General features: G+C 37.5%; 1 protein-coding gene and 1 long non-coding RNA gene across 3 annotated transcripts in view; one reads left to right on the top strand and one right to left on the bottom strand.

Annotated features, from left to right (window-relative positions):
• slc8a4b (solute carrier family 8 member 4b) overlaps positions 1–27945 on the bottom strand; it is a 93736-nt gene that overhangs the window by 22817 nt on the left and 42974 nt on the right. For both annotated transcript variants that reach the window (XM_067434516.1, XM_067434598.1), the window contains 2 exons: positions 27421–27684; positions 26772–27256 (listed from right to left, as the gene is read on the bottom strand). In XM_067434516.1, coding sequence (XP_067290617.1) covers positions 26772–27256; positions 27421–27684 — 749 coding nt within the window. The remainder of the gene's footprint in view (positions 1–26771; positions 27257–27420; positions 27685–27945) is intronic.
• Positions 27571–27945, top strand: part of LOC137063514 (uncharacterized) — a 1245-nt gene continuing 870 nt past the window's right edge. The window contains exons 1-2 of the long non-coding RNA XR_010901391.1: positions 27571–27692; positions 27821–27906. This is a non-coding gene — a long non-coding RNA (uncharacterized lncRNA). The remainder of the gene's footprint in view (positions 27693–27820; positions 27907–27945) is intronic.

The following is a 27945-nucleotide window of genomic DNA, read 5'->3' as shown; positions in this document are numbered from 1 at the left end:
TGATCACATCCTCTCATAATTACTTCCACTTAGGCCTGTCAATCGCATACAAATCCAAAAAAGTTTTATCTAAAATATTTTTTTAATAGAATGCTATCATTTGAATCGGGCTCGAGTTAAAAAAAATTTGATTAAATAATAAATCATGTCATTCTTATTTAAATAATATGAATTATATCATCTAATATTGTCACTGTGTTTGTATTTTACATCAGTTGGACTTCTGGGTCCAGATGTCTGGGTAAGATTTGCACTTTTCTCAGTTTAGTTTCCTGTGTTTTCTTGGTTCATGTTTTTCTGTTGCCATGGTTTTTGATTTGCCCTCATATGTCTCTGTGTTTTTGATGACCTAATTTACGCTGTGTATATATAGCTCTCATCTTGTCTTAAAAAGAGTTGTTGTTCTGTTTTTCTGAATTCCTGAAAAGAGCAATTGCATGAAAACAACTGCTTGCAAATGGATCCAGCACTTTTATTTGTTTTTATTGCAACCCTTCGCTGATAAATGTACTTAAAGTGTAATTTTACCGATTTTCAACCCGCTTTGTATTGTTACAATATCGGTAGTACTATATGTAAATGAATGTTTACTCATGCTCCATGTTATTGAGAAATTCATATACTGTAGGGCTTTCGTTAAAACTACAGATAATACGTGCATACAAGGGGGCAATACATGTATTGGGTGATACATTATGGGTGCTGAAGTTTTCTTTCCTATTTGGCAAAAGGGAAGTTTTTCTCTGTTTTCTCTAGTCAGGTAGAACTGGTAAAAAAGAAAAGAAAATGACTTTCTACTGTACAGGCAGCCAAGTTTTATTGAAAGCCCATTTTGCCAGTACTGCTGTACCCCTTTATGCACAGATGGGTTTAGGTCATTGTCCTAGAAGCACCCACACCATCTTAAGCATCTGTTTGCTCAGCAAAACACAACGTCAGCTTGAGAGAGAGACGTGAGGTCGTGCAGCTTTATATATCATAGCTGTGATGCAGCCAGGCAGGGCGATGGGACTGAGATATTTATCATTTATGAGTCGGTCATGTTCTCCAAATTTCACCACCTGCTCCCCGCTCTAACACACACACACACACACACACACACACACACACACACACACACACACACACACACACACACACACACACACACACACACACACACACACACACACACACACACACACACACACACACACACACACACACACAGAAACCAGGGCAGAGTTGCCACACACATGCGCTCTCCCTCATGATGAATGGTGACACATCTTGGGTGGAGTTGATCAAAAGGTGTCAGCGGTGTAGATTTAGGCTGTAGCATTCAGTCATAATTTAAATTGCATTACAGTCTGTTTTCTGCTGTCATGCACGTGTTTTTCTATCTGGCGCTCCCTGGATAACAGCTTTCTAATTAAAGAACAATGACAAGCAGCTTATGGCTGGCACGGGCAGTGTCTCTAACATTGCGCTAATGTTGAGGAACTAGCATTTGAGCTTATAAAACAAAAGGCGTAAATCTGTCAGTATGCCCACTACAAGCCAACAAATATGAAAAATAATAATAATACAATTATGTGTATGTACTAGTGGTGTAAAATCTGATTCATTTCCAGAAACCGGTTCTTTTGTACAGTTTGTTTCAATTAACTGTTAAAAAAAAAAAACCTGATTCATTGGTTCCTTGCATCATCACACAATGATGTCACTACGACATTGCGTTTCTAAAAAGGTTGTTTGTGTAAACAAATATTGCGGATTATTGCCTTTCATTTACTTAAGTTAATAGTGTTTGTGGTCATTTTCTTTTATTGATCCTTTATGTTGGATACGACTGACCAATATTAATAGCTTACTGTATATCTTGGATACATTTAGTAAAGGTTTCGCCCCCTGCAGAAAACAATATAGACACTGATGCACTGAACGGCCAATCACTGTTTGCGGATAGCAATGATTAGTGCTGTAAACTGAATCCGTCCTGTCGCAAAATTGTCTGTGACTTATTTTATAAAACAGCATTTTAGCATTTTCTTTGTTGAAGTTTAGCTGATAGGTAAATAATCAGTTGTTTACCCCTAAAAGCAGTTTATTCAACGTAGTTAGGCCTTTCCTCCATTGGCATCCATTAAAAAACTGCCTCTGGTCTCCTTCCATGCACCGCAGTGTTAAGCCTTTTGTTTTGTTTTTGTTTTTTTGCTAACCTTCGAGGCTTGCCTTAAAGTGGATTTGCAAAAAAAGTTACATGGAGGCGAATATTGGCAGGGTTGGAGCTAAACTCTGAATCTTGAAGGCCAGAGTTGAGAACCCCAGTGCTACATTTTAATGCTGTGTTGCCTAAATGTAGCATTTAAAACAAGTGATTTTAGTTTTTAGTGTAGAGATCTAAACAGAGGTGAAACAAGACAATTTTCTGATTCTACCTTCAAGTGTTGCTTCTAGAAGTGTCTAGCAAAGGAAAGATGAGATTGTATAGCCCTTTAACAAGGCTGGATAAGTCTTCTGGAATTAGGGATGCTAGAGACAGGGATCAAGATAGGAGCATATTATGTCTGGCAGTGGGCTGAACAAAGAACATTATATAAATTGCTGTACAGACACAGGTTTATACTCTCTTCAATTGCCCTCACTCACTGTTTTTCTTCATCTGTCTTCTGGAGATAGACTCCTTTGTCTTTGTCTGAATGATTCTATGCTCAACATAGAGGAGGATATAAACAGCAACAGCAAATATACTGATGACGATTAACAGATGATTTATTAGAGGGCGTTGAGGAAATTGGATTATTAGACAAATTACTATGATGATACGCCCACACAGTCTCAACCATTTCCAAAGAAAGATTTATAAATGATGACTCCTTAGACAAAACGATAACACTCAGAACTACAATAGTGACTAAAATACTCCAGTTTACTAATGATTTTAAGCAACATACAAGTGCACTTATTACAGGGACAGTTTCTCTAGAGTCCAGTCTAGCACTTCTAATGATAATTGTTCACGCAAGTTGCAATCTACTGACTTTTACCTATACTAATCCTGCAGTTAGAACAGGCCACAAAATGCACCTGCAGTTAGAATTCATGAAACTGTAGCCCTGGACTTTTCCCACTACTGTTTTAGACTAATATAGAGTAAAACATCTGGCTTGTTGGGAAAAGATGTCCAAATATATTTCCATCTTCAACCAATAGCCATGCCAAAATGCTTTGAATCATTGGCTTAATCTGCAGAGACATCAGTCAGTGTCAACATGGCCATCAAAAGCTAAACAAATACTGCTTCATTTGTGTTTTCCAGAGAGTTATAAATCAGCCATTTAAGAATTCCTAAACCCCTTATTCGAGCACATTATATGCAAAATAGATCTCAATTTAGTACTTGTATGCTTAAAGCTGCTGTCCCTAACTTTTTTTTTCTTCAAGATTTACAAAAGTTGGATAATGAGAATGTACAACATGAATCCATTTTCCAAACCATGTTTTTGTCTTACCCTGAATCATTATGGTACATTTATAAAAATTGTGTTTATTGGGACTATTTCAGACAGTCTGGTAGGAACTGCTGCAGAAGAGCACAGTCCCTGCGTGACTCACCAAAGACATAAACAGAGAGAAGTAGCTCCAGCTGCAATGTTCTTCCACAAGACGCATGCAGTTCTGTTTATTAACCACTAGAGCGTTAAATGTTACGGACTGCAGCTTTCTCTGTCCGCACTTTGGATGTGTGGGTCACACTTCACTTTTCGGTCCATTCACTTCCATTCCATTCCAAAAAAAGTTATGGTCCCACTTTATATTAGGTGGCCTTAACTAATATGTGTTTACATCAAAAAATAAGTACAGTGTACTTATTGTGTTCATATTGTATTGCTGATATTGAGATGGAAACTGGTAGAGTTTGGGACAGGTGTGGTGGTATGGGTACGTTTAAGGGTAGGGTTAGGTGTAAGGGAAGGGTCAACAGTGTAATTACAAATGAAACTAAATTAATTAATTACAGATATAATTACATGCTGGTAATTTCTAAAATGTAATTACAATATAAAAACATTTACAGTATGTATGTAATAAGTAAATTGTATCAAATTATTAATTTAAATGTTAGTAGTTAAAGGTGCACTATGCAACTTTTCCGTCCACTAGAGGGCGCCTATTCAAAAAGGCGTAGTTTAATGACCGCAAGTTTGAGCGCAGCATCTTGGGACATGGGCTTCACCTCACAGCCGATGGAAAACATGACTCATGTTGATGGAGGTGATTATTAACGTTACTGTAGCATGAAGCAGAGCAGGACCGAGTGTTGAGGGAACTGAGCAAGTCCACTGGAACGGTTGTTAATGAGATGAACACAACACCTCGCGAGCAGCGGGGACTTTTTATTATGACGGGACACGGGCGCCAGCGCTATTTCCGCTTTTCTGGTCATGAGTATGAGATAACGCAGCTCTGTTTATCATATTGCATACATTTGAGGGTGTTGAAAATGATGTTATGACGTTACTCTGCGTGTTTGCTCGGTGGCTGCTGCGACACTTCCTTGCACACTGCTAAGAGTAAAGCGTTTCTGCCAAATAAAACCAAAAACCGAGGGTAACGCAGATATGACGCAATTGACAGGTGACTCACTCAGGCGCTATACTCAGACGTCCCGGCTCCTTGGGTAAAATAGCAGTTTTTCCCAATTTACAAATAGTTGGAAAAATGTGGGATATTGTAAGTACTCAACTGAACAAAATATATAACATTGGCCTGGTGGTTTTTGGATATTTTACTGCAAAAATATAGTGCACCTTTAAGACCACCTAATATAAAGTGGGTCTAAACTTATATTATTTGTCTTTATAGACTAATATCTCATATTTGGCTGCTATAAATTAAAATACATTATATGTGAATGAAAAACTTGCATGGATATTATCCCTGAAAGAGACAGACAGTGCTGGAAAGCTGATAATGATGTTCCCACTGCAAAAGACCTTCAGTAACAGTAAAGCCTGATATGAACGCTACGACAAGTGGGATGACATATATACTGCTCTTTGATGACAAGCTGGAAAGCAGGTCAAAGGAAAGAAAGAAGGCAGTAAATAAACTCCACAGTCTCACAAGTTATCTGTCCCCATGAGCATTGATGAACGGCAGGCTGAACAGCAAGATGGACACCAAACATTTCCTTTGCAACCTCTAATGGCCGCCAGCATGCCATTGCCACCTTTGAACGCTGGGATGAGTGGGATGACATATACACTGTTTGATCCTTCAATGAGGAAAGAAAGAAAAAAATTGAGGAAACCCCCATCTTTGAGTGCTGGGATGAGAGGAGTGATATAACCAGCTGAGATGCAGAAAAGATACAGCAGATAAAATACAGAAATAAGCTATGGCTGGCAAAGATCAATAAGTATTAGTATCAGTATTTTTTGAGAGTTAATATATTTATATTAATAATTAATATATTTATATTAATAATTATTATATTATATTATATTATATTATATTATATTATATTATATTATATTATATTATATTATATTAATTATATTATATTATATTATATTATATTATATTATATTAATTATATTTTTTTACAGGGTGATATTGTGATAGTGATATTTTATTATTCACATTTTCTCATTTAGTCTGACCTTGTTTGAAAAACATAAGGATATATTTAATGTAACACTGGTGCACTTTCACCATACATTAAGACCCTTTTAACAGCTTTCTGTGTAAAATAATGTATTGGCATTCCATGAGATGTAAAAAAAAAATATATAAATTAAATAAAATGTTTGAATAATCTTCTTTAATTATTTACATAATGTTCATATCACTTATTTAATGTATTTTTTTTTTCATGATGAGTTTCATGATGCACACGTCTAGAAAACATGATCTTCAGTAACACTAAGATCCAAACACTCCCAAAAACTACAGATCTCAAACCCATCTGAATTATTACCTGAAATCATAGATTTGATAAAATAAATACAACTCAGATGTAATTTCAAAACCTAATCCTTTCCGAAAGCTCTATATAGTAAGATTGAGAACTGACTGAATTATCTTTCCCTATGTAACAACAGAAATTGTTTTTTATTCTCTCCTTCTATTTTGTTCTTTTCTCAGATCTTCCTACCAAATCACACCTGTGAAAGCTTTAACAGGTTTGATAACCACAATCACAACTTTCTCACACACATAAACAGTGACAGACAGTGTGACTCTTGTGGAAAATGAAATATCTTGCTTATTTAAAAAAAAAAACAGAGCAAAAGAAACAATGAGGAAAAAAGATGAACTGGCCTCGATAGCAGCAAACTCCTCCTTTTTCATTAAAAATTTGTTTTCCACTCGCTCATTTGGCATCTATCATATCCCGGTTCATTTTTCTTCTCTCATGTATGTTTTAACATCCTCACATCAGTCTTTATCCTCTTCTTTCCTGCCAGCATTACCTATTTAGCTTACTTTGAAGATTAAAGCTCATTACCACAATGTGCCACAGACGACCATTGGCACTTTTCAGAAGTTGAAGGTGACTGTGTGATTGGTTAAGGTTTATCAGATGACATGCCAGCTGCTGCCAGTGTGTCAACATTTTCTAGAAAGGTGGCAGATCTTGGAGCCGAAGTTTGGCACTAGCAGCTGTTTTCCTGCATGTCTCTATGTGTTTTTCTCTTTCTGTTTCAGTCTAAGACATGACAACCAGTGGCATTTGGTGTTGTGTGATGTCAAATATGGCATGGCATTTTCAATACTCAGTTCAACAAACTTTCTACAGTATTGGTACCAAGCTCCGGCTCAATTCTATCCACACACACTGTTTGACTGACAGATGACTACATTCACACACTTGTATGCCCCTTGTGCTAATATGGCTGTATGCATGTCGAATGGTCCATTTTTTGATGATAATGTAAACAACATTGGTTTGGGCCAGTCCATGGTGTTTCCCAGCCTACGGTTAAAGACAATGGGATAAGCTACAGCATTCCTGCGACCCTATAGAACAAGCATGAATGGACTGTTAGTTTGTTTTTAGTAAATGTAAGTCGGTGGGACACTTAAGACAGATTTGAGTCAAAATTTCAGATCTATGCATTACGGCTGATAAATTTGCCACTGTTTATTTAAATGGTAATATAAATCAACCAACAATACTGACAAAACTGTCAGCATTTTGTGAAATTTCATCAATTATGAATATTTTAGGTTATATTGGGTGTATTATGATTAAATAACATATATTTCTGTCTGTTCCTAGCACAAATGTATCATGGCTTTGCCTTTAATTTTATGGTGAATTTGCCCTCATACTTTGGTTGAAAAGGAGTAGTATGAAATGTATTCAAAATGTATCCATCTGTGTTCCACTGAAATAAAGAAGGTCATATGGGTTTATAACATGAGGGTGAGTAAATTATGACAGCAATTTATATTTTTGTGAACTTCCACTGTAATATTTACTCTGAAATATATCATCTACGAACTTGTTTTCAGTCTGTTGTCTGTATCTCTGCATTACAACCTTCCTCCAAATCACCCTGAAACATTGATTAAGCATCTCTTCCTTAAACAGTTTGACTACTTACTAATAGACTCCATAAACCCAGCCCGATAAACCTCGATTTGATTTCGCCCTGCAGTTCAGGCTGGAAACCTGTACATTAATTTATCCTGCTTCTGTTACACATTTGCAAGAACCAATCACAGACTGGCTTATACCACCTGACACGCTATTGGCGGGTTTAAAACAGTGACGCATTGGGAAGCGATAGATTGATGCGATTGATTGAAGGACTATCCAATTGAGTCATTTGAATGATGCTCGTTGATCACGCCTCTTGTGCAGTAGAAAATACAAAACAGACTCCTCAGACAAATGTTAATATGTCTTAAAAGATTGAGCTGGATCTGGTGATAGCCAGACAAACTTACTAATAAATAACTCTTCAATTCAGCATGATTCAGAGTGTTTTCTTTTCTTTGTTATCTCACACTGTGTTCTCTCTCATTGTTGCACCTCTTCCCATGTCTACTTCGGTCTGACATCCCCCTTAAACATAGAACAGCACACACAAGCACACGCTGTCACTTCAAGTTAATCGCCAGGTAACGCCTCAACTACTTGTCTCTGCAGTGCTAATTAAGCCACTTCCAATTTAGGAATGTAGGATTTAGATGACAAACAGTCAATGGGGGAAACGAACTAAGGGTACGGCATAATCTTAACTCAAACAGAGCGTAGGTTTCAAGTTTTGTTGCATTACAAACCTGCTCAAAATGAAAAACAAAGCAAACCGAGTTATGAGACATAAATCAAGTATCTGACTGTCCGATTTGATTAAAATAACTGAGGCCGTACTTTTACTCCTAGGAGAACTCAGTGCTAAAATAAAACTTTTTGAGAATACGGCCCCTGGATTAAGAAGTTTGAGAAAACTGCACATTAAACATTGGTCTGGGGAGTCTGCTCTGTATTTTACTTATTGTGTAGTTATTTTACTGCAAGAGGCGTGATCAAATGGCATAGATCAAATGACTCTGTACGAAATTGGATAGTCCTTCAACCAATCAGATCAACAATACAATTCTTAACAATACAAAACAATACTTCTCTATCCGTCATTGTGTTAAACCCAAAAGCGGGCCAGGTGGATAAGCCAGTCTGTGACTGGTCCCCGCAAATTTATACAGGTTTCCAGCCTAAGCTGCAGGCCGAAATCAAATCGCTTGCAGGGTTTACCCAGTCTACAGGGCAGATGCATCAATACTAAACCATGATCAGCGATTAGCTGGTGGCAAGACAGCCACGTAATTACATCATATTATTAAAAAAGACACCTGATGGAGAACTAAGAAAACAGCCAATCAACCAAAACAACATAAAAGTTATAATAGATAAATTAATATTAAAGGGGTACTTCAGCACTGGGAAGATGAATCTGTATTTAAACTGGGTCATTAATGTAGAAGAAATGTGAAATCATTTTTGAATATGGTGCCTTCTAGACTGAGAAAAGAAAGGAAAATTTATTTTTGCCTCATGGGGACGAAAGACAACAATTCCCAGAATGCTTCGCTGCCCAGTGAGGCCATTCCCAAAGCCACCACTACTGGATTACTGTGACTGAGTTGGAGAAACGACAATACAATTAAATACTGAACGTGTCTGTTCAATATAATGAGTGAGTCACTGCAGGAGTCAGATTACATTCACTGTCATGAATGAGCTCTCGTGATGAGAGCTGAGGTAATCGCGACCACGCTCGCGGCATATACATTCACAGCGTGTGTTCAGTCTGCCGTGTTTTCAGTTCATGCCTTTGGAAGCTTAACTTTCATAGAAATTAAGCGCAATCATTTGAATATACTCCAGGGTTTCTACTGATACAAAGCCATATGCTAATCGCTGAAGTAACGCTTTAAAAACACGATTCCCAATTATTTATGTTCACAATTTCTAGTATTTGTGCAGCCTTTACATTATGTTGTCATTAGCAATTCATTCAATTTTATAATTTAAGCAGATTTGTTACGTGACAGCATTAATGTTTCTTAAGGGTCAAGATCAAGTTACCTGCAACAAGCCACTCCCATAATATCTGTCTGTGTATATCATGTTTTGTGTGAACCCTTTTGTCGTATGAGTGTTTTTATTAGCTCTCGTTTTGTTTGAGCACATGGAACACTTTTTATGGATTGTGTTTGCTGGCCATGTGCTCGTGTTTTTGTCATGTTTGGTTTGAGCACCTGTTTATTGTCTAACCCTGCCCATCTTGTTTTCTGATTATTGGTTCATTTGCCACACCTGTCCTCCCTCATCACCTGTCTTGTTTGCTTCCAATTTAGGGACTGTCCACACGAAGCCAGAGCTTTCCTAATCCGATCCTTATTTCCCCTCTTTTCAAGAAATATCTGCGTACACACAAGATCACTGAATCTGACTCAAAACGATGTAGTATACATGCCAGGCCAGTGTGTGGCACTGTAATTCTGCCACAGAAATACACTAATAACGGAGAAGAAGAGTTCTGGATAGAAGTAAAATATATTCTGGTCTATAACTCCTCCCTGAACCTCCCACTGCCCTGTATCTCACTCTTTCATTGGCTGTCGCAAATGTAATTTTCAGTCAGAACACATTTCACACAGCAGGAGTTTCATTCGCTGACAGGTCCAGATATTTAGCATGCCAAATATCTCACAGGCGTCTTCGACTCTTGTGCGATTCTCTCTTATCGCGTCTTTGATCATTCACGTTTCGTGATTGGCACTCGCGTGCATGAGCACCGATTTGCCTGTGATCTCGGGCACTTGTCGGCGATTTCGCGAGTCCAAATTGGGGCTAAAATCGAGCAGTGTGAACTCAGCTTTAGTCTTTAACCGTGCCAGACGTAGTGTGATGACATCACCGTTTCACAAAATATACGGATTGACTGTACACACGAAAACGCAAGATTGTTGTTTTCAGATTTATCCAGTCTAGGACCCGGTTTCAGAAAATGTCGGATTCATGCTTCCAAAATGCCGGATCCGTGTAGACGAAACGCTGATAAGGTACAAAATGTATACGTATACAGCTCAACACGTCTCTGTGTGGACGGGGTCTTATTCTCCTCAGTCCAGTCCAGTCCAGTCCAGTCCAGTCCAGTCCAGTCCAGTCCAGTCATCCCCCTCGGGGTAGGTTTTGTTTGATTTTTTTATTAAATAAAAAGGTCATTTATCTACAGAACTGAGTCCTCGCCTCATCCCTCACCAAACACTGACACATTAATGCTCTGCATTCTGGGAAGCCACTGTAATGTCGCCTTTTTGGCTGCATCTTAAGTGGGTGTGACATACACACAGTGCTAAAAGCTTTGTTTTAAGCAAGGAATGAAATCTTGCCTTGATAACTGAACATTTGCTGCGTTGTTTTATCTCGAAGTACAAGAATGTCAATCGAATTTCATTGTGTGAATGAGCAGACATGGAATGAGCAGAAAAAAAAGCCAACAGAAATAAAAAGAAGAGAGAAAAGTATTTGCAATAGATCACTGACCGAGCTTTAGATTGACCCCCACAGGTCTGATCCCACTTGTAATTGCAGAGGACAGGGAAGCAGAGATTGAGTTGGTGTTTAATAACACAGGAATGTAATATATTTGAATTAGGTTTAACCTGTCAGAGCCGATAAATCCAACAAATAGCACGATTGGGTTCAGCATCCCTGCTTATTGTCCTTTCCGAAACAAGAGAAAAGCTAACCACACCATGCAAACATAAACAAGAACAACAATGAGAAACTGAAACACAGGAGTATATACAGTATACAGCAGTGTTTCCCAACCAGGGTTCCGCCCTCTCTTTCTCCGGCACACTTCTCAAACACACAGCCATACGATCAGTTCATTGAGGAATCTATGTAAATATATCTGTGATTGCACCGGCTCTCTCTGGTCTCGGTCTCAACTCGGACTCAATCCTATTTGAACTCGGTCTCGACTCGGACTCAACCCTCTCTGAACTCGGTCTCGACACGGACTCAACCCTCTCTGAACTCGGTCTCGACTCGGACTCGACCCTCTCTGAACTCGGACTCGGACTCGAATGAGCTAGTTTCGACTACAAGACTGGTTAACATGTCCAGTCATCTTACCTATCTTGATGAGTATCCAAGCAGACATAGTCTGTATATGTCTTAACTGAACTTTATACAGTCTAGAAAGATGACGTATCCGTGTATTAGGTCTTAAAGGGGCAGTAGCCTTTACTGCTGTCTGTTTAATGTCAAACAAAAGATAAGGACATCACTCACTGCTCTTGATTGAATAGCTTTTGTAAGTTTAATAAGGATTAAACTTTAATTTAAATAGTTAAATATGCAGTTATTTTACATTTGATTACTTTATTCAATTTCTGTAGCTAAAAACTAATGTTAGACCTACCTAAAAAACCTGAAAAGCATTGTTTATTTTATTAGTATATTTTCTCAATAGTATTTTTTTGTGCTGCTGCTTGTATTTAAGTTATTTGTTCTTATTTTCTTTATTTTTATTTGACAGCAGTCCTATTTCTCCTGAATATAGCAAATACCGAACCGTACCGAAACCGTGAACCTAAAACCGTGACACAAACCGAACCTTGAGGTATCTGTACCATTACACCCCTAGCATAACGTATGTGAGGGGGTGCCACAGAATTTTGAAAATTTTCAAAGGGTGCCATGACTGAAAAAACTGGTATACAGGTTAAAGGAGAAGAAACTAAATGGGAAAAAGATTAACTAAATCAAACAATCAATAAGTAACCATAGCAACTAATAGTAAACGGGAACAGGAACTGAACACAGAAGGAAGAACAGGAACTCAGTCAAACACAAACATAACACAATCGTGACAGTATACTTCTATAGTGGTAATCGGACAAATATTATTTTTGTGTCTCTTTTTTTCAATAGCAAAAGAAAAAAAATCTATAATAGCATTTCTTACTTAATAAAAGAGAAAAAAATATATCAAGAGTTTGATTACATTGGACAAAAATATGTCAAATTTGCCATCACTCTTAGCTGTTGTATTAGTAAAGCCCAATTTACCTTCCACCGGCAGATCCTGACAGACAGCAACAGACACATTGTTACCCCTGTCAGCATCTGTTGCAGTAGTTTGGTCTCCATTATGCTGATGGAAATGCAGATTGAACATGTTCAGTCTTCATTTGTTGGGTCATGAAATGTCTGAGAAGTGATGTACCGTGATAATTCGCGTTGGTCTGCATCTGTCAGCGTGGTGTGAATTTGCCTTAACACGCATGCAGCAGCAGTTTTCTGTTATTTAATAGCAAGATAATATACCACAAAGTATAGTGGTATAAATGTAATTATTGATTTGTTTTTTAATTGTGAAAACACATCATCATAATCTATGAAAGGGTGTTGATCTAGTGCTCAAGTTACATTTCTGATTATTTAATAATGTTGAAAACAATTGTGCTACTTAACATTTATTCAAAACTGTGCTACATTTTCTTCAGAATTGTTTAAAAGTTCATAAAATATTATACAAGTCTTTACTGTAACTTTTAACCAACCTTTCTGAATAAAATAAAATAAAAACCTTTTGACTTTCATTATATGATCAGTTTGTGCACTGTAAAATCCAATGCTGTTCTTCCTAAGACTTTTTAATAGTGAGTTTAATAATACCCTAATAAACCATGGCTATCAATCAGATTCAACTAATACATATGTGATCCAGAATCAGATCCGGAGGATGAAATAAATTGAACAGGAGAAACAGCAACAGCAGGACGTCCGTCTCTGTGGTATGTACTGTATTTAGTGGCCTGTCAACATTTGTGTGCGTTTACTCGCAGTTTATGAGGACATGATTTGGTTTATGGACTATTGTATATGACTAAATATTAGCCGTAGCAAGCAAAACGGTTTTGCACGTCAGGTAGTGTATAGAAAAACAATGGAGTAGCGCATTTGAATGTGCTTTGTGTGAACGTCCCCTAGGTTTATGTTTGGGTGGTTTTACAATAAACAAACTGACACATTTATTGGTCAGCTAAACAAATGTATTTAAACACACACCATACATCGCATGCTCCATTGATAAATTAACTAACGTTATACACGATCGTGTTGTTTACTGATGTTTACTTACGCGACGATAGCCAACAACACAGACATTTGAAGCAGTTTTACTCACCACCTGCTTCCAAAGCACGACCGTGAACCTTTAACGCTGGGACTACTCCGTCAAAAACACACTTCTTTGGTAACATTGTTGATTTCGTGAAGTCCTGTGACAGCAGTGACCGTGGAGATCCACTTTTGCGACACGATTAAAGCGTGATGTTGTGAAGCTTCCCGTCATTTCTGCATTCAAATCGGTTCAAATGCAGCGCTGCCTTCCCGGAATGCTTTGCATGCGCGTTAAAGCAACCCATTCTCACTCCTAAGGCGTCAAAAACCGAAGCATGCTCAAGTGCCTTCTGCGTCACAATAAAGACGCTAAAGGTGCCCCAAGGCGTCATGTTTCGACGCGCTGGGTGTTCCATTCATTTCAGTGAGAAACCTTTGGCGTCATACACAGACGCACTGGGTATTAGTAATGTTATCGTCATGGTGAAATTGTATTAGTTTATAAATTTGCCATTATGACATGTTGGAGTGTGTTTTTCAATTTAATCAGCAAGCATAATTTTATATACATTTATTTACGCTATTTAGACATGCTTAACATGTAACCCAACCCCATCCCATCCCTAAACCTACCCATTTGTCTGAACATGATATAAAACACAGGATAACATACTACTGCATCCACAAGTTATTCAAAAAAGTTAAATAATCCAAGTTTTCCGAGGCCAAACGATTGATTTGCATGAAGAAAATCCCCAAAAGCGATCAGCATCTCCATCCGCAGAAGATCATCAACAAACACAATCAAATTTCAAATATTGGCGCCCGTTACGTGAGATTTCATAGTAAAATTGCATTGGCTCTCGTATGTCTTGTGACCAATTGCGTCATTACGTCAGCATTGATTGTAAAATGTCATTGGCTCTCTTGTGTCTTGTGACCGATTGCGTCATGTTTAAGAGTCTTTTGAATTATTTGAATGAGATATGAATGAGTTCGTTCACGGGGCAGCGGGATCATCATTTCAGCGATTAAAACATCAAGATCAACTCTGTTCTTCACATGAAGATATCGTATGACTTCAGAAGACTTGGAATGCAACATGAGTTAATACTTTTATACTGCTTTGGTCAGTTTTTGCAATAAATACTTGTAACTGTACATTTATTTGCCTGTTATGTGTTTTATATTGTTTAGATATGGGTAGGTTTAGGTTAGGAGTGGAGTTAGTTGCTCCAAAATATAAAAGTAGCCTTTAAATATTAATAAAATCATGTCTGCTTTTATAAATGCAAATAATTAAATGCGTCTGTTTATGACGCCAAAGGTTTCTCATTGAAATGAATGGAGCACCCAGCGCGTCGCAAAATGACGCCCAGGGGCACCTTTAGCGTCTTAATTGTGACGCGGAAGGCACTTGACCATGCTTCGGATTTTGACGCCTTGGGGGTGAGAACGGGTTGGTTAAAGTCATTTGACGTCACCCATAGGAATAAAGTGGAGCGTGGCGTGACAGAAGTGTTGCACGGACGAGTGGATCTGCACCTTGAGAGCAGTGTTTATGTCCGTGCATTTTCTCTCTCGCTCTGGTCACGCACGAGCCCACCCTTAAGGGAGAACAGCCCGTACGGCCCATATAAGGACATTCCGGCCCGTTGGCGTCAAGCGGACTCGTCCTCAAAAAAAACTCTCTGAAACTTGTGAGAAACCGGAAGGAGTATTTTTTACGCAGAAATATTCCATCAAACGTTAAACTTACGTCTTGTCTATGTTTAGGATGGGTAATGGGTAGGATGGGTGTAAAAAGCTCAGTATGCAGGAAAAAGCATTTTACCCCCCCCCAAGCAAACTAACTAAAACAGACATAAACTAAACTTTGTCTTGATGATTTTCTGTGACAACTATGAGCGTTATCGAGCAAAACATAGTTATGTACAGCTATAATATATGTCTTCAGCGCAACGAGGGGAAACTTTATCAGATACTGTCACAGTGCGATTCTTGCTTGATTTAGCTTTAAGCATGTGCATGTCAGATATTGTAATCCACTTATTTGTTCTGGGCCATTTTGCAGGGATCCCCCCGGCATGCCAGGGCCCTAGGCAAATGGCTGCTTCATCTATAGCTGGCCCGGCCTGCACATATCCACATACACTCATTTGCACACTTACACACTCTTTAATTAGAGGGCAGATGTCCAAGCAAAGGGAGACTGCAGGCCTGTTGTCCAAGTCATGATTAGAGCCTTCACAGCTGCCTCAGTGCTCGCTCAGGCCCCTGGAGCCTCGGTGGAGGGCCAAGGCCTTCTCCCCAACTCAACATCTCTTATTATGCATGACCAGCACACATGCCAGTAAAGTCATCTGCTGCATTAGGTTTATGAGTAGAAATGGTATACAATACACTAAAACTTTGATTGGGCTGTTTTGAAATGCATCTAAATTAAAGTGCATAGTGATTTGATTAATTGTGTAGAACCAAGACATCCACGGCTCAGTGCCATAGCGGTGAGTCTTGTGCCAATTTGTTAAAATAAATGCAAAAACTAATTTGGTTTATGGTGAGACGGACACTGTCCAGAAAATGCATTTAGATATATAAGCCAATAATTGGTATGATTTGTCTGGCTATCACCAGACCAAGCTCAATTTAAATTTGAACATTGGTTTGGGGGAGTCTGCTCTGTATGATAGATCGGCATGATAAATGAGCATTATTCAAATAACTGTACGCAAATGGTGGTCCTTCAACCAATCAGATCACAAGAGACGTGATCAACAGGCAACGACCCAACGCTTCTCTATCTGTCATCGTGTTAAACCCGCCAATAGCGTGCCAGTTGCATGAAAACATGAGCACACTTTCATCAAACAGGCCTATCTGAAGTTTAGAGAAGAAAGAAATCACTTTTTTTAAGAAGCCACAACTTAAAGGAATAGCTGTAATATCTTTTTTTTTTTAAAATGGAACAGTTTATTGAACCTTAAGACCAAATATTTAAAAAATCTAAAACATTTTGAATGTGTTTTTGTTGAGTATCATATTTGATACATCATGCTTTTATGTCTCATAAACTTTGCTTCATGATTATATAGAGCTCACATCGTGGAGGAAAAAAACACAATTTTATTTAGCGGCTGAAACTGAGCAAAAATATGCTGATATTTTATTGCCAAAATGTAAAATATTTTGATGGCTTGAATGTAAATCCATGATAGCTTTAGCAGTACAGCAGACTACTTGCATAAAATGCAATACACAAATGGTTCTAAATTGTTTCAGTCCAGTATGTCATCTTGAAATATTACTAACAATAAAAAAGTTATTCTTACAGTCACTATAATATATAGTGACTGTAATATATAAAGATTTCACAGCAAAAAGACATGGCACATGAAAGGGAATAATTTAAAAATTATATTTAAAGGCCTTTTACTTTCTAAAAAAAATAAAAATAAACTATCAATCAGATGACAGAAGGCATATAATAGTTTAATATGTTTTTCAGCAAAGTTTTGATCAGGCTTTTAATCAGTAGGCTTTGTATGGTAAAAAGAAATTGAGGGAACTATCCCTTTAAAGATTGTAACAGTAAGGGCAATGTGGCTTTATCTGCAGTATGCAGGTTATCTTACACAGCACCTTGAAGTGAAGAGGAATTACTCTGCAATATTCAAGAGGCTTATGACACATTTTTTCATAAGTTAGTCCGTTTTACTGTTTCTCTGGCTATATCAATCACACACATAGACTCATGCTCACATATTATTATGCTATGCAGCCCTCTTGCAAGGTTCCTAAATTACAAACTAGGAACACAATTTTCTTTCAGGTTAGAGCAATTACAGCTTTTGCATCTAAATCCCAACTATCTTCAGAGCACAACTGGGGGAAACGCAGCAGACCTCTCTATTTTTCTGTAATGTGGTTTTAGATTTTAGCCGGTGGTAGAATGAGGTTAGGGCAGGATACACCCATGGTAAAATTAGTGACATGGCTAACCTTAACACTGATGATAAGGCTCTGCTGCAGCATAAAAGCTGAATGCACAAGCAGAAATGCCATGTTGACAATTATACAGCTAACATTTACATTATAGTATATTTTCATTACTTTGCAACAAGTGTGCATCTATGCATGTCACGCATGCCAATGTTTTGTTTATAACAATTAGTGTTGTTGTTGTTGTTGTCATTATATTATTTTCAATGATGACTTTCCAGTTGCATTTGATACTCTCTCTTTCACATACATGCCCTCACAGACTCAGAGATACGAACTGACACTGAGAGACAGACATTGAGAGTAAGTTGAGACTGTCTTTCTTTGTAATATTTACCCAAAGTTACGATCAAAGGTTGCACTTGCAAGCCCAAGGCTGCAATCATGTAAAACCCAGAGCATTCTGAAACATCACAGGAGGAATAGAGCAAATAATAAAAGAAACTACTAAGAGATCTGAGCGTAGACGTTGGGAACTGCAGATTGTTCAAAGATGCAGAGTTCAAAAAAAAAAAAAAAAAAACCTGTATCTCTGTATGAAATTAAAAAAAAATCTGTATCTGTGGATTTTTGAATCAAATCTGAGTTTAAAGGGACAGTTCCCCCTAAAAAAGGACAATTCTGTCATCTTGCCAACATCATTCCAAATCTGCATGACAAACAAGGCTATCAAGCTCAAAAAAATTTACAAAAAGAACCATTAAAGTAAAAAACTGTTCATATAAATATGTGGCTGTTTTTAAAGGGGACCTATTATGCCCATTTTTACAAGATGTGATTTAAGTCTTAGGTGTCCCCAGAATTATATGTGAAGTTTTGGCTTAAAATACCTCACAGATCATTTAATAAAAATCTATGTAGTAAATTCCCATTCAAGAACAAGCTGTTTATGTGCACGTGCCTTTAAATGCAAAGCGGCTGAGTGGCTGCGTGCCGCCTCCTATCCGCTCAGTTCCTGCCTCAATCGGATTCTCTACCAAATACTAACAAGACATCTGCTTGGATTTGATTATCATCTATAGAGATCACTCTCATGAATAGCATAGTTCTTCTTTCATCATTAAATTATTATTTTTTTATTTCCATGTGTTTTAAAGCTATATTGGTTTAAACTTCTAAGGGATCGTTTTTTTAAGCGCACTTATCTGAAGCACATGCACACGGACTGGCTGTCAGATGTCAAGTCTTGTCGTGAGTAACTTCTCTTTCACAGTTTTTGTTGTGTTTAAACTGTCAAATACACACAAGTACCTTGTTCACCACTGTCACTTGCGAAAACATAATAGCGGCGCTGTGGGTGGAAACCTGTAGATTTAAGGGCGGTAATATTATAATAAGATTCCCTTCCTATGTCAGACGGGGAGAGGAATCTTTTTTTCACGTGCTTGCAGAGAAAGGCTTACCAAAATAAAGTTACTGGGTTGTCGTTTTACACGTTTTCTGGGTTGGTAGATACACCAGGGACCCAATTGCAGCACTAAACAACCCGTTCTCACTCCCAAGGCGTCAAAAACCGAAGCATGGTCAAGTGCCTTCTGCATCACAATAAAGACGCTAAAGGTGCCCCAAGGCGTCATGTTTCGACGCGCTGGGTGTTCCATTCATTTCAGTGAGAAACCTTTGGCGTCATACACAGACGCACTGGGTATTAGTAATGTTATCGTCATGGTGAAATTGTATTAGTTTATAATTTTGCCATTATGACATGTTGGAGTGTGTTTTTCAATTTAATCAGCAAGCATAATTTTATATACATTTATTTACGCTGTTTAGACATGCTTAACATGTAACCCAACACCATCCCATCCCTAAACCTACCCATTTGTCTGAACATGATATAAAACACAGGATATAACATACGACTGCATCCACGAGTTATTCAAAAAAGTTAAATAATCCAAGTTTTCCGACGATTGATTTGTATGAAGAAAATCCCCAAAAGCGATCAGCATCTCCATCCGCAGAAGATCATCAACAAACACATCAAATTTCAAATATTGGCGCCCGTTACGTGAGATTTCATAGTGAAATTGCATTGGCTCTCGTATGTCTTGTGACCAATTGCGTCATTACGTCAGCATTGATTGTAAAATGTCATTGGCTCTCGTGTGTCTTGTGACCGATTGCGTCATGCTCAGGAGTCTTTTAAATTATTTGAATGAGATATGAATGAGTTCGTTCACGGGGCAGCAGGATCATAATTTCAGCGATTAAAACATCAAGATCAACTCAGTTCTTCACATGAAGATATCGTATGACTTCAGAAGACTTGGAATGCAACATGAGTTAATACTTTTATACTGCTTTGGTCAGTTTTTGCAATAAATACTTGCGACTGTACATTTATTTGCCTGTTATGTGTTTTATATTGTTTAGATATGGGTAGGTTTAGGGTAGGAGTGGAGTTAGTTGCTCCAAAATATAAAAGTAGCCTTTAAATATTAATAAAATCATGTCTGCTTTTATAAACGCAAATAATTAAATGCGTCTGTTTATGACGCCAAAGGTTTATCATTGTAATGAATGGAGCACCCAGCGCGTCGCAAAATGACGCCCAGGGGCACCTTCTGCTCAGCCGCAGCTCTCAAATTTCGCTTTGTTTCAGACAAGACAAGCTAAGTTTGATATCAGTGGTGCAGAATGTGTCTCATGAATGTGTTTCAGTTAAAAATGGCACAAATACAATTTGAGAGGTACACTGGAAATACTTTTTTTTCAATAATATTGTTTCACAACAGCTTCACATAAAATAAGTTTCAAAGTTACAAGGAAGTATTCTGGTATATCAGTCAAGAGAACATTTTGTCAAAGTAATGTCCACATAGTCCATAGCAATAATAATAGCAGTTATATACAGTATGTTACATATCTGTCTGTTTCTGTTGTGTTTTTTGCATTTGCTCTTTAGATGCTGTCTATCATGGTGCCTTGAGATAACTAATCGTAGATCCTCAACTCATCACTGTATACTGTTTAATAGAGTAGACTGGTCTTCATTGCTTAATAGATGAAAAATGCACTGGTATCTACTTATTTATAATGCCATTTTGGGGATGTTGCTTGTTTTAAGAGACATTCATAAGTAAACTTCCTTTGAGTATATACCTGTATATTTGCCTGTCCTTGCCTTCCTGTCTGCGTGCCTATAACACAGTACAGCTATAATATAATATAAAAGTTATGTAATAGTAAACATCAATGAAGCAGACACAATGATCACTTACACACAATGATCGATCCAAAAGTGTCCTCTGTTGTCTTCACAAGTGTTGCCGTCATCTGAAATATTTTCTTTACACAAAGCTACCATATGACTTTAAACTACTTGGAATATAGTGCAGATGTTATATGGACTTGATTTTATGCTGCCTTCACGTGCTCTCGGAATCATCGTAAATACGAGTTTCCTAGGTAAAAACTGCACATGAACGCCCTCACATTTCGAACATTTCGAAACAACTTCAGAATTCAGATTAATCAAATTTCCGATAGTACGTTATGGCAGTATAACTTCTTTGACTACACCCTTAAAAATAAAGGTGCCAGGAAGAACCAAAAATGTTTTTTTCACAGGGATGCCATAGAAGAACCTTTTTTTGTTCCCCAAAGAACCCTTTTGTAATTTTTTTTAAAACATTTTATAGTCTAAACACTGTAAAAAATTATTTAGAAAAAAAGTTACCTGGTTGCCTTAAAATTTTGAGTTCATTGAAATTAAAATTTTGAGTTAATACAATTAAATTTTTTGAGATTCGACAAACTTTGTTAAAATATTATTCAAAGATTTTGTAAGCATATTGGGTAATTATATGTGTTTTATCTCTGATGACGCAGTGAAACATGCCAAATTGTGCTATTTTCATGATTTATCCATTTTTTTTATGTGGCTCAGATACAAAAATATTTTGAGTTTCTATTTATTAAACAAATTTCCTTCATTGTATCAACTCAAATTTTTAATTTCAATAAACTCAAAATTTTAAGGCAACCAGGTTACTTACTTTTTTAAGTTAAACCAACAAAAACCAACACAATTTTTTTACTACAAAGAACTTTTTGTGCATTGGAAAGGTTATTTGGATATTAAAAGGTTCTTCATGGAACTATACACTCTGCCAAAGAACCATTTAAGAACCTGCATTTAAGAGTGTACTGCCATTTATTTATTTATTTATTTATTTATTTATTTTAATTTTTCGAGCTTGAAAACCCCTGGTCGCCACTGCATAGCAGCATTTGTATTACATAGGACAGAATATTAATTTAGAGTGAACTATCTCTTTAAATATATTGTTTTGTCTCTTAATAAATATTTATTTTACACTGTGTGTTTCTGTAGTTTAATGTATTGGACCCACTTTATATTAGGTGGCCTTAACTACTATGTACTAACATTGTAATTAATAATTTGATACAATGCACTTATTGTGTACATACATGTTTTTACATTGTACTTACATTTAAAAAAAATACCTGCATGTAATTACGTCTGTAATTAATTTCTGTAGTTACATTTGTAATTACACAGTTGGCATTTCCCTTACATCTAACCCCACACCACCACACCTGTCCATAACTCCCACCTCAATATCAGAAAAAGTGCTTTGCAATACAATTTGAACACAGTAAGTACATTGTACTTATTTTTTGATGTAACTACTTAGTACTTAAGGCCACCTAATATAAAGTGGGGCCAATGTATTTGCAGAAAGTGTAATCAAAAGTGCAAATGGTGAGGAGGTTTTAAAATGTCTAACTCTGTCTGTACATAAACGCAGGAATCCGAAAAGTGATCTACTTTTACTTTGCACACAAACTCGAAGATGAGCGATTTCATGCTGTGGTCCACTTGGAACACATATCTAGTGCTCACAGTATTCTGGGTCACCCTAGGGAAAGGCCTAATGCAGAATCCCATGTCACGAGAGAGAGGCAAAAGAACATTTGGTATGACAAGAAACATTAGAAATTAGTATTAGACAAAGTCAGCGAAGAAAAAAAGATTTGAAATTGAGAATTGAAAGGACAGAATTACATTTTCTGCTGAAATATGGAATCTGTGCAAACACAGCAAAGGAAAATCTTATTAGAAAGACAGATTGAGCGTAAAATGATAGGAATACAAAGAGACAGGATGGCGAGACGGTTCATATGCGAGCATGCGTATGTGAGAGCGCTTCTCAGCACCTCATAAATCCTTCATGAAATTTGAGCAATAAATCAGTGTGAAAGCGATGGAATGACATCAAGGCACAGTCCTCGATATATATATTGTAGCATGAAGGTAACAGGCAAAGACACATTCAGACACATGCAAACTAATTCTCCAGACCTCCTTGCCTGTCTTCATCTCATCAGTGTCTCTGTGTTTCATTTATAGTGTGTTGCCACCTCTTCACCCGTCCACTGGTCTCTATGTCTATGTCAGGCTCAGGGCGCTGCAGAGCTCCACTGGGGCCAGACGAATATTAACCTACCCACCTCGCTCACACACTGTCATGCACACACACAGACACTTACACATATTTTATATTACACTGAAAAATGTTGGTGTAGGATTTATTTTGAAACAATATTTACTAAGAAATTGCTAGTAAGTTTTACAACAACAACAACAACACAAAAAAACAACAAAGTAATGGCAAATAACAGGTTGAAGTAAACGTGAATTTTTGAAGTAGAAAGACTGAAAATGTATTTTACTCGAATCTCTTTGAAGTTGTAAATAAAACAAAAAGCTTATGAATTAAGTGAGTGATGATGGATGAATGAATGAAAGGCTGGAAGACAGAACTGGGAAAGGGTAGGAAACTGAAGAAATTGCATTTAGATTGAATAACAGTACTGAGAAAATGGCTTTCAAAGAGCTCATTTGTTTACAAAAATGTGGAGAAATAAAGAAAAATGGGAAGAATAAAGTGAATGGACAAGGAGAGATAAATGGTTTCTAGCTTTTGCTGGTCAATCAGGCTCAGGATAGTTAGGACTGGTAGACCATCCACACCAGCAAACCCACCTAACTGTCCCAAAAACCCTCATGTTCTGTTTTCTAGCCATTTTAAATGAATATCATCTGATTTTCTGATCTATACAGTATGTTCCTATCAGTTGGCTATTTACATTTCTTATATTTAACCTTTCTAGAACTTGTTTTTGCTTGGGTCAACTCTCCCATGAAAACATGACAATAAAAAAATAAAAAAATAAAAATAATAAAAAAAAAAAAAAACTTAAGCCTACTTTATGGTTTAATAGAGAGATACAGTTTCAATAATGTGCATCTATTGGGTTTCGATAGGTCAGATGAACTTATTGAACTTCGTAAAGAACATGAGGGTTAAGCTGGTATGACCTGGTTTTTCCAGAGGGAATGAGAGTAAGAGTGACTTGAATTGAAAAGAAGAAAAGGGAGGATTGTGGAGTGAAAGGAGGTAGAGAGAGTAAGACAGGTGCCAGGGAAGCAGAGATGCATGAGGATTGTGTCTCTGTCTACGCAATATTTGTGTGTGTGTGTGTGTGTGTGTGTGTGTGTGTGTGTGTGTGTGTGTGTGTGTGTGTGTGTGTGTGTGTGCGCGTGCGCGCGTGCGTGCGTATGTCATTTTATGGCAGTGTTTTCAGTTTCATTTTGCTGTAGGTCTGCTTGCCGTGTGCCCCTGTTGTGAAGGCTTATTGGATAATAAATCAGCAGAGACCAACTGTAACAAAAATGATACAAGCCATTCGCCTTGTCCTCTGTCTGATCTTTTTAAATTCAGACCAGGGCTAACCGCCTAAAAAAACCGCCTGAAAAACCCCCTAAGGTTTTTCAAAAAATAATTTAACTTGTGGCCCCAAAACATATACTTTTTTTTTTTGAGTGAATAATATTATCTATCTATCTATCTATCTATCTATCTATCTATCTATCTATCTATCTATCTATCTATCTATCTATCTATCTATCTATCTATCTATCTATCTATCTATCTATCTATCTATCTATCTATCTATCTATCTATCTATCTATCTATCTATCTATCTATCTATCTATCTGTCTGTCTGTCTGTCTGTCTGTCTGTCTGTCTGTCTGTCTGCCTGCCTGCCTGCCTGCCTGTCTGTCTGCCTGACTGCCTGTCTGCCTGTCTGCCTGTCTGACTGTCTGCCTGTCTGCCTGTCTGACTGCCTGACTGACTGCCTGTCTGCCCGTCTGACTGTCTGACTGCCTGCCTGTCTGCCTGTCTGACTGCCTGTCTGCCTGTCTGATTGCCTGTCTGCCTGTCTGACTGCCTGTCTGCCTGTCTGATTGCCTGTCTGCCTGTCTGACTGCCTGTCTGTAAAAAAACAAAACAAAAAACATTTGTTTCTGGGACTGAAGAACTATCACAATTGTATTTATGTTAGGCCCCAAAGACCAAGAATAAACCAGCATATGTTCATAACTGATCTCAAAAAAACCTCCCAAAGCATTTCTGATCTTAGTTTAATAGATGATGTCAGATTAAATATAGACCGTGACATGAAGCATTAGACATCAGAAAGCTTTTATGAAGCTTTTTTACTGCTAGATCAACAAAAGACAACAGCTGTAGCCTTTTATTAATATTGGAAGATTAATATGGTTAAATTTAATGTAATATCAGCATTATATTATGATAAGACATCAACTACTGCTGTTACCTGTGGCTTGAATGACACAAATGTTATGCACAGGCACAGTTAAACACATCACACATTATCGCAGACTCAATATGAAGCCAACCATAATCCACAGAAAGTAATTTACTAGCATTACCTTAAGGTTACATTGACCCACAGAAACAGATCACCTCACTAGGACAACCACCTAGTTTTCCACCCTTATTTTCCCTTTCACCAGTGTAATTCATTACTAAGTAATCAAATTACCGTCATTCAATTATTTTCTCTTGAAAAAGTAAAGGAACAGATTACTTTTAAAGAGATTCATTTAAATTACAGCTACTTCTAATTGCATTAAATACTGTATATAAAACAATTGTATATAAATCAATAGTGGATTTAACATCAAAATGTCATGTTAAAACTTGTTTTAATCTAACCTTCTATGATTTATGCTATTGTATGTTGTTTATTTAAAAGAATCAAAAGTGCGGTTTTGAATCTATCCTTGTATAGGTTAAACTGATCAAGGTTGATATGGGATTTAGAAAGTAGTAATATGTTTGAAAAGTTATGCAATACTATTAGAGAGATTAATTAGTACAGTAATCTAATTACTAGTAATTACTTTTTAGAGTAACTTACCCAACACTCCCTTTCGCCTGCTATTTTGTGCAATAAACTTGAGGTCAAACTGCCAAACCTATATTGTATATGTTCCCAACATGCTTAAAAAAAAAAAAAAAAAGATTTAGACTTCTTTAGTCCTATATAGGCTGCACTATATTATATTATTTCTATATTTGAATCCATATAGCGTACCCTCAATTTTTCTTGTGTACCAGCACAATTAGTACAACTTGACTTAAAATGGACTGGTGAATTTCAGTTTAACTAAAGCATTTACATGACATGTATGTATTTATTTTAAGTATTGTTCCATTCTGGGTGAAATCTACTTTTAAATTGCATGTAAATATACTCCAATTAACCGAACAACATTTAAAAGCAGCACAGACAGTTTTTATAGCATTTTGGAAATCTAAAAATAGCTAACTTATAATTGTCTCTGCATATTTAACTGGGAGAGTACTTTAATATTATAAACATTACACACAGCAGATTGAAATGTATTGGCCTGCAAAAAATGGAACTTCATACAACTTCAGGTTAGATTAGGATCATAATAGCTTGCTGTTTTGTGAAATCATTAAAGCGTGTCTGTAGACTGTCTTCAATGCAAAATGAGAACAAAGAGAACAAAATCTTGATCTTATCAGAGAAGAAAAATTCAAATATGCTGCCCAATGCTGCAAAGAAACTCCCTAGATCAGTGGTTTACAACTAGCAATTTGCCACACATTTGATCTATCTGCCTAAAATCATTTTCCCTGTAAAGGGTCACTCATGCGGTACAATGTCCTGACAGAAAGAGCTGAATAAAGGCACTAAGACACAGACACACATTCTCACGCACACAAGCACGCATTAGCTGACAGAAACCACTTACATTGTCTCGTCGTTCTGGAACTCCAGTTTTCCAGACACTCCCTCATAGTCTTCCCCTCCGCAAGCTGTCCCATCCACTGTATGGTACGGTACCGCCACCAGACCACGTGCCCCTGATGTCCTCTGGACCTTTACCTGCATGATGCCGATGCTTTCGCTAACTCGCACCGATTCGTTCTCAAATGTAAATATTCCTGCGTGGTCGTCGTCGTAGATCGTCACGGTCGCCGTGTGGGCCTCACCAAGGGCTGCGCTAGGGGCAGGTGCACCGGTCTCCAAAGCAATAGGATGTCCATCAGCCCACCCAACTATACGGGGATTGCTCAGGCGGACATAGAAGTATTCGTCTTCCTCAAAGATGTCATCATCAATAATGCCGACGGTTAGCTCTTTAAGGTTCTCGCCAGGTTTAAAGACGAGCGTGCCCTCAGCAAATTCATAGTCAGAACCAGCATTGGCTGTGCCATCTTCTGTGCGATAATCCACCTGGAGTTTTGCATGAATAAACATTTGAAAAGTTCAAAGACCTTACTTGTTCTCATTAATTAAACAAGCGAAAAATTATATTTCGTAATAGCCAGAGAATACGTCTAGAAGTATCCTATTCCCTAGTAAAATGAAAAAACTAGAGTATTTCACTTTAAACTCACCTTAACAGTACACCCAGCATCTCCTCCATGCCTTTGCACAGTAAGTTTTAAGGACCCACAGTTTTCAAAGCACTGGTAGAGGGCAGGTTCAAAGTCTATTCTTGTAACATGAGGGTCATCCTCCTGCTCTCGAGGTTCCCCACTGCTGACCACTTTACGGGCCTGATCTGCTGCGTGTTTCTTCAGAATGTTTCCAGCGCCGATCATCATCCTTGTCGCCTGAATGCGGTAGAAAGCTCTACTCTTCTGCTGCTGTACCAGAACCTGCAAAGGTAAGTTTGAGAAAGTTATGCAGTTTAGTTGGAGGCTGATTTCTAAAGCTGTAAAATATCTATTTTAAATTTGCAACCAGAATCAGCACTACATGCAACCTTTAAATATAATCACTGTTTTTGAACAGGTTTACTAAACAATTCCCTAGTCTTGCATTGTTTGGAGAAACAGAAGGTGTCGCTCCCAAACTTACACCATTGATAAGCCATTGGGGTAAGCTACAGTATTCATCTGACTGTCCAACTAATGTGC

The sequence above is a fragment of the Pseudorasbora parva genome, chromosome 1 (assembly GCF_024679245.1).
Source record: "Pseudorasbora parva isolate DD20220531a chromosome 1, ASM2467924v1, whole genome shotgun sequence".
Classification (NCBI taxonomy): Eukaryota; Metazoa; Chordata; class Actinopteri; order Cypriniformes; family Gobionidae; genus Pseudorasbora; species Pseudorasbora parva.
Note: the sequence above shows the minus strand (reverse complement) of the source record. Positions and strands in the feature narration are given on the sequence as shown.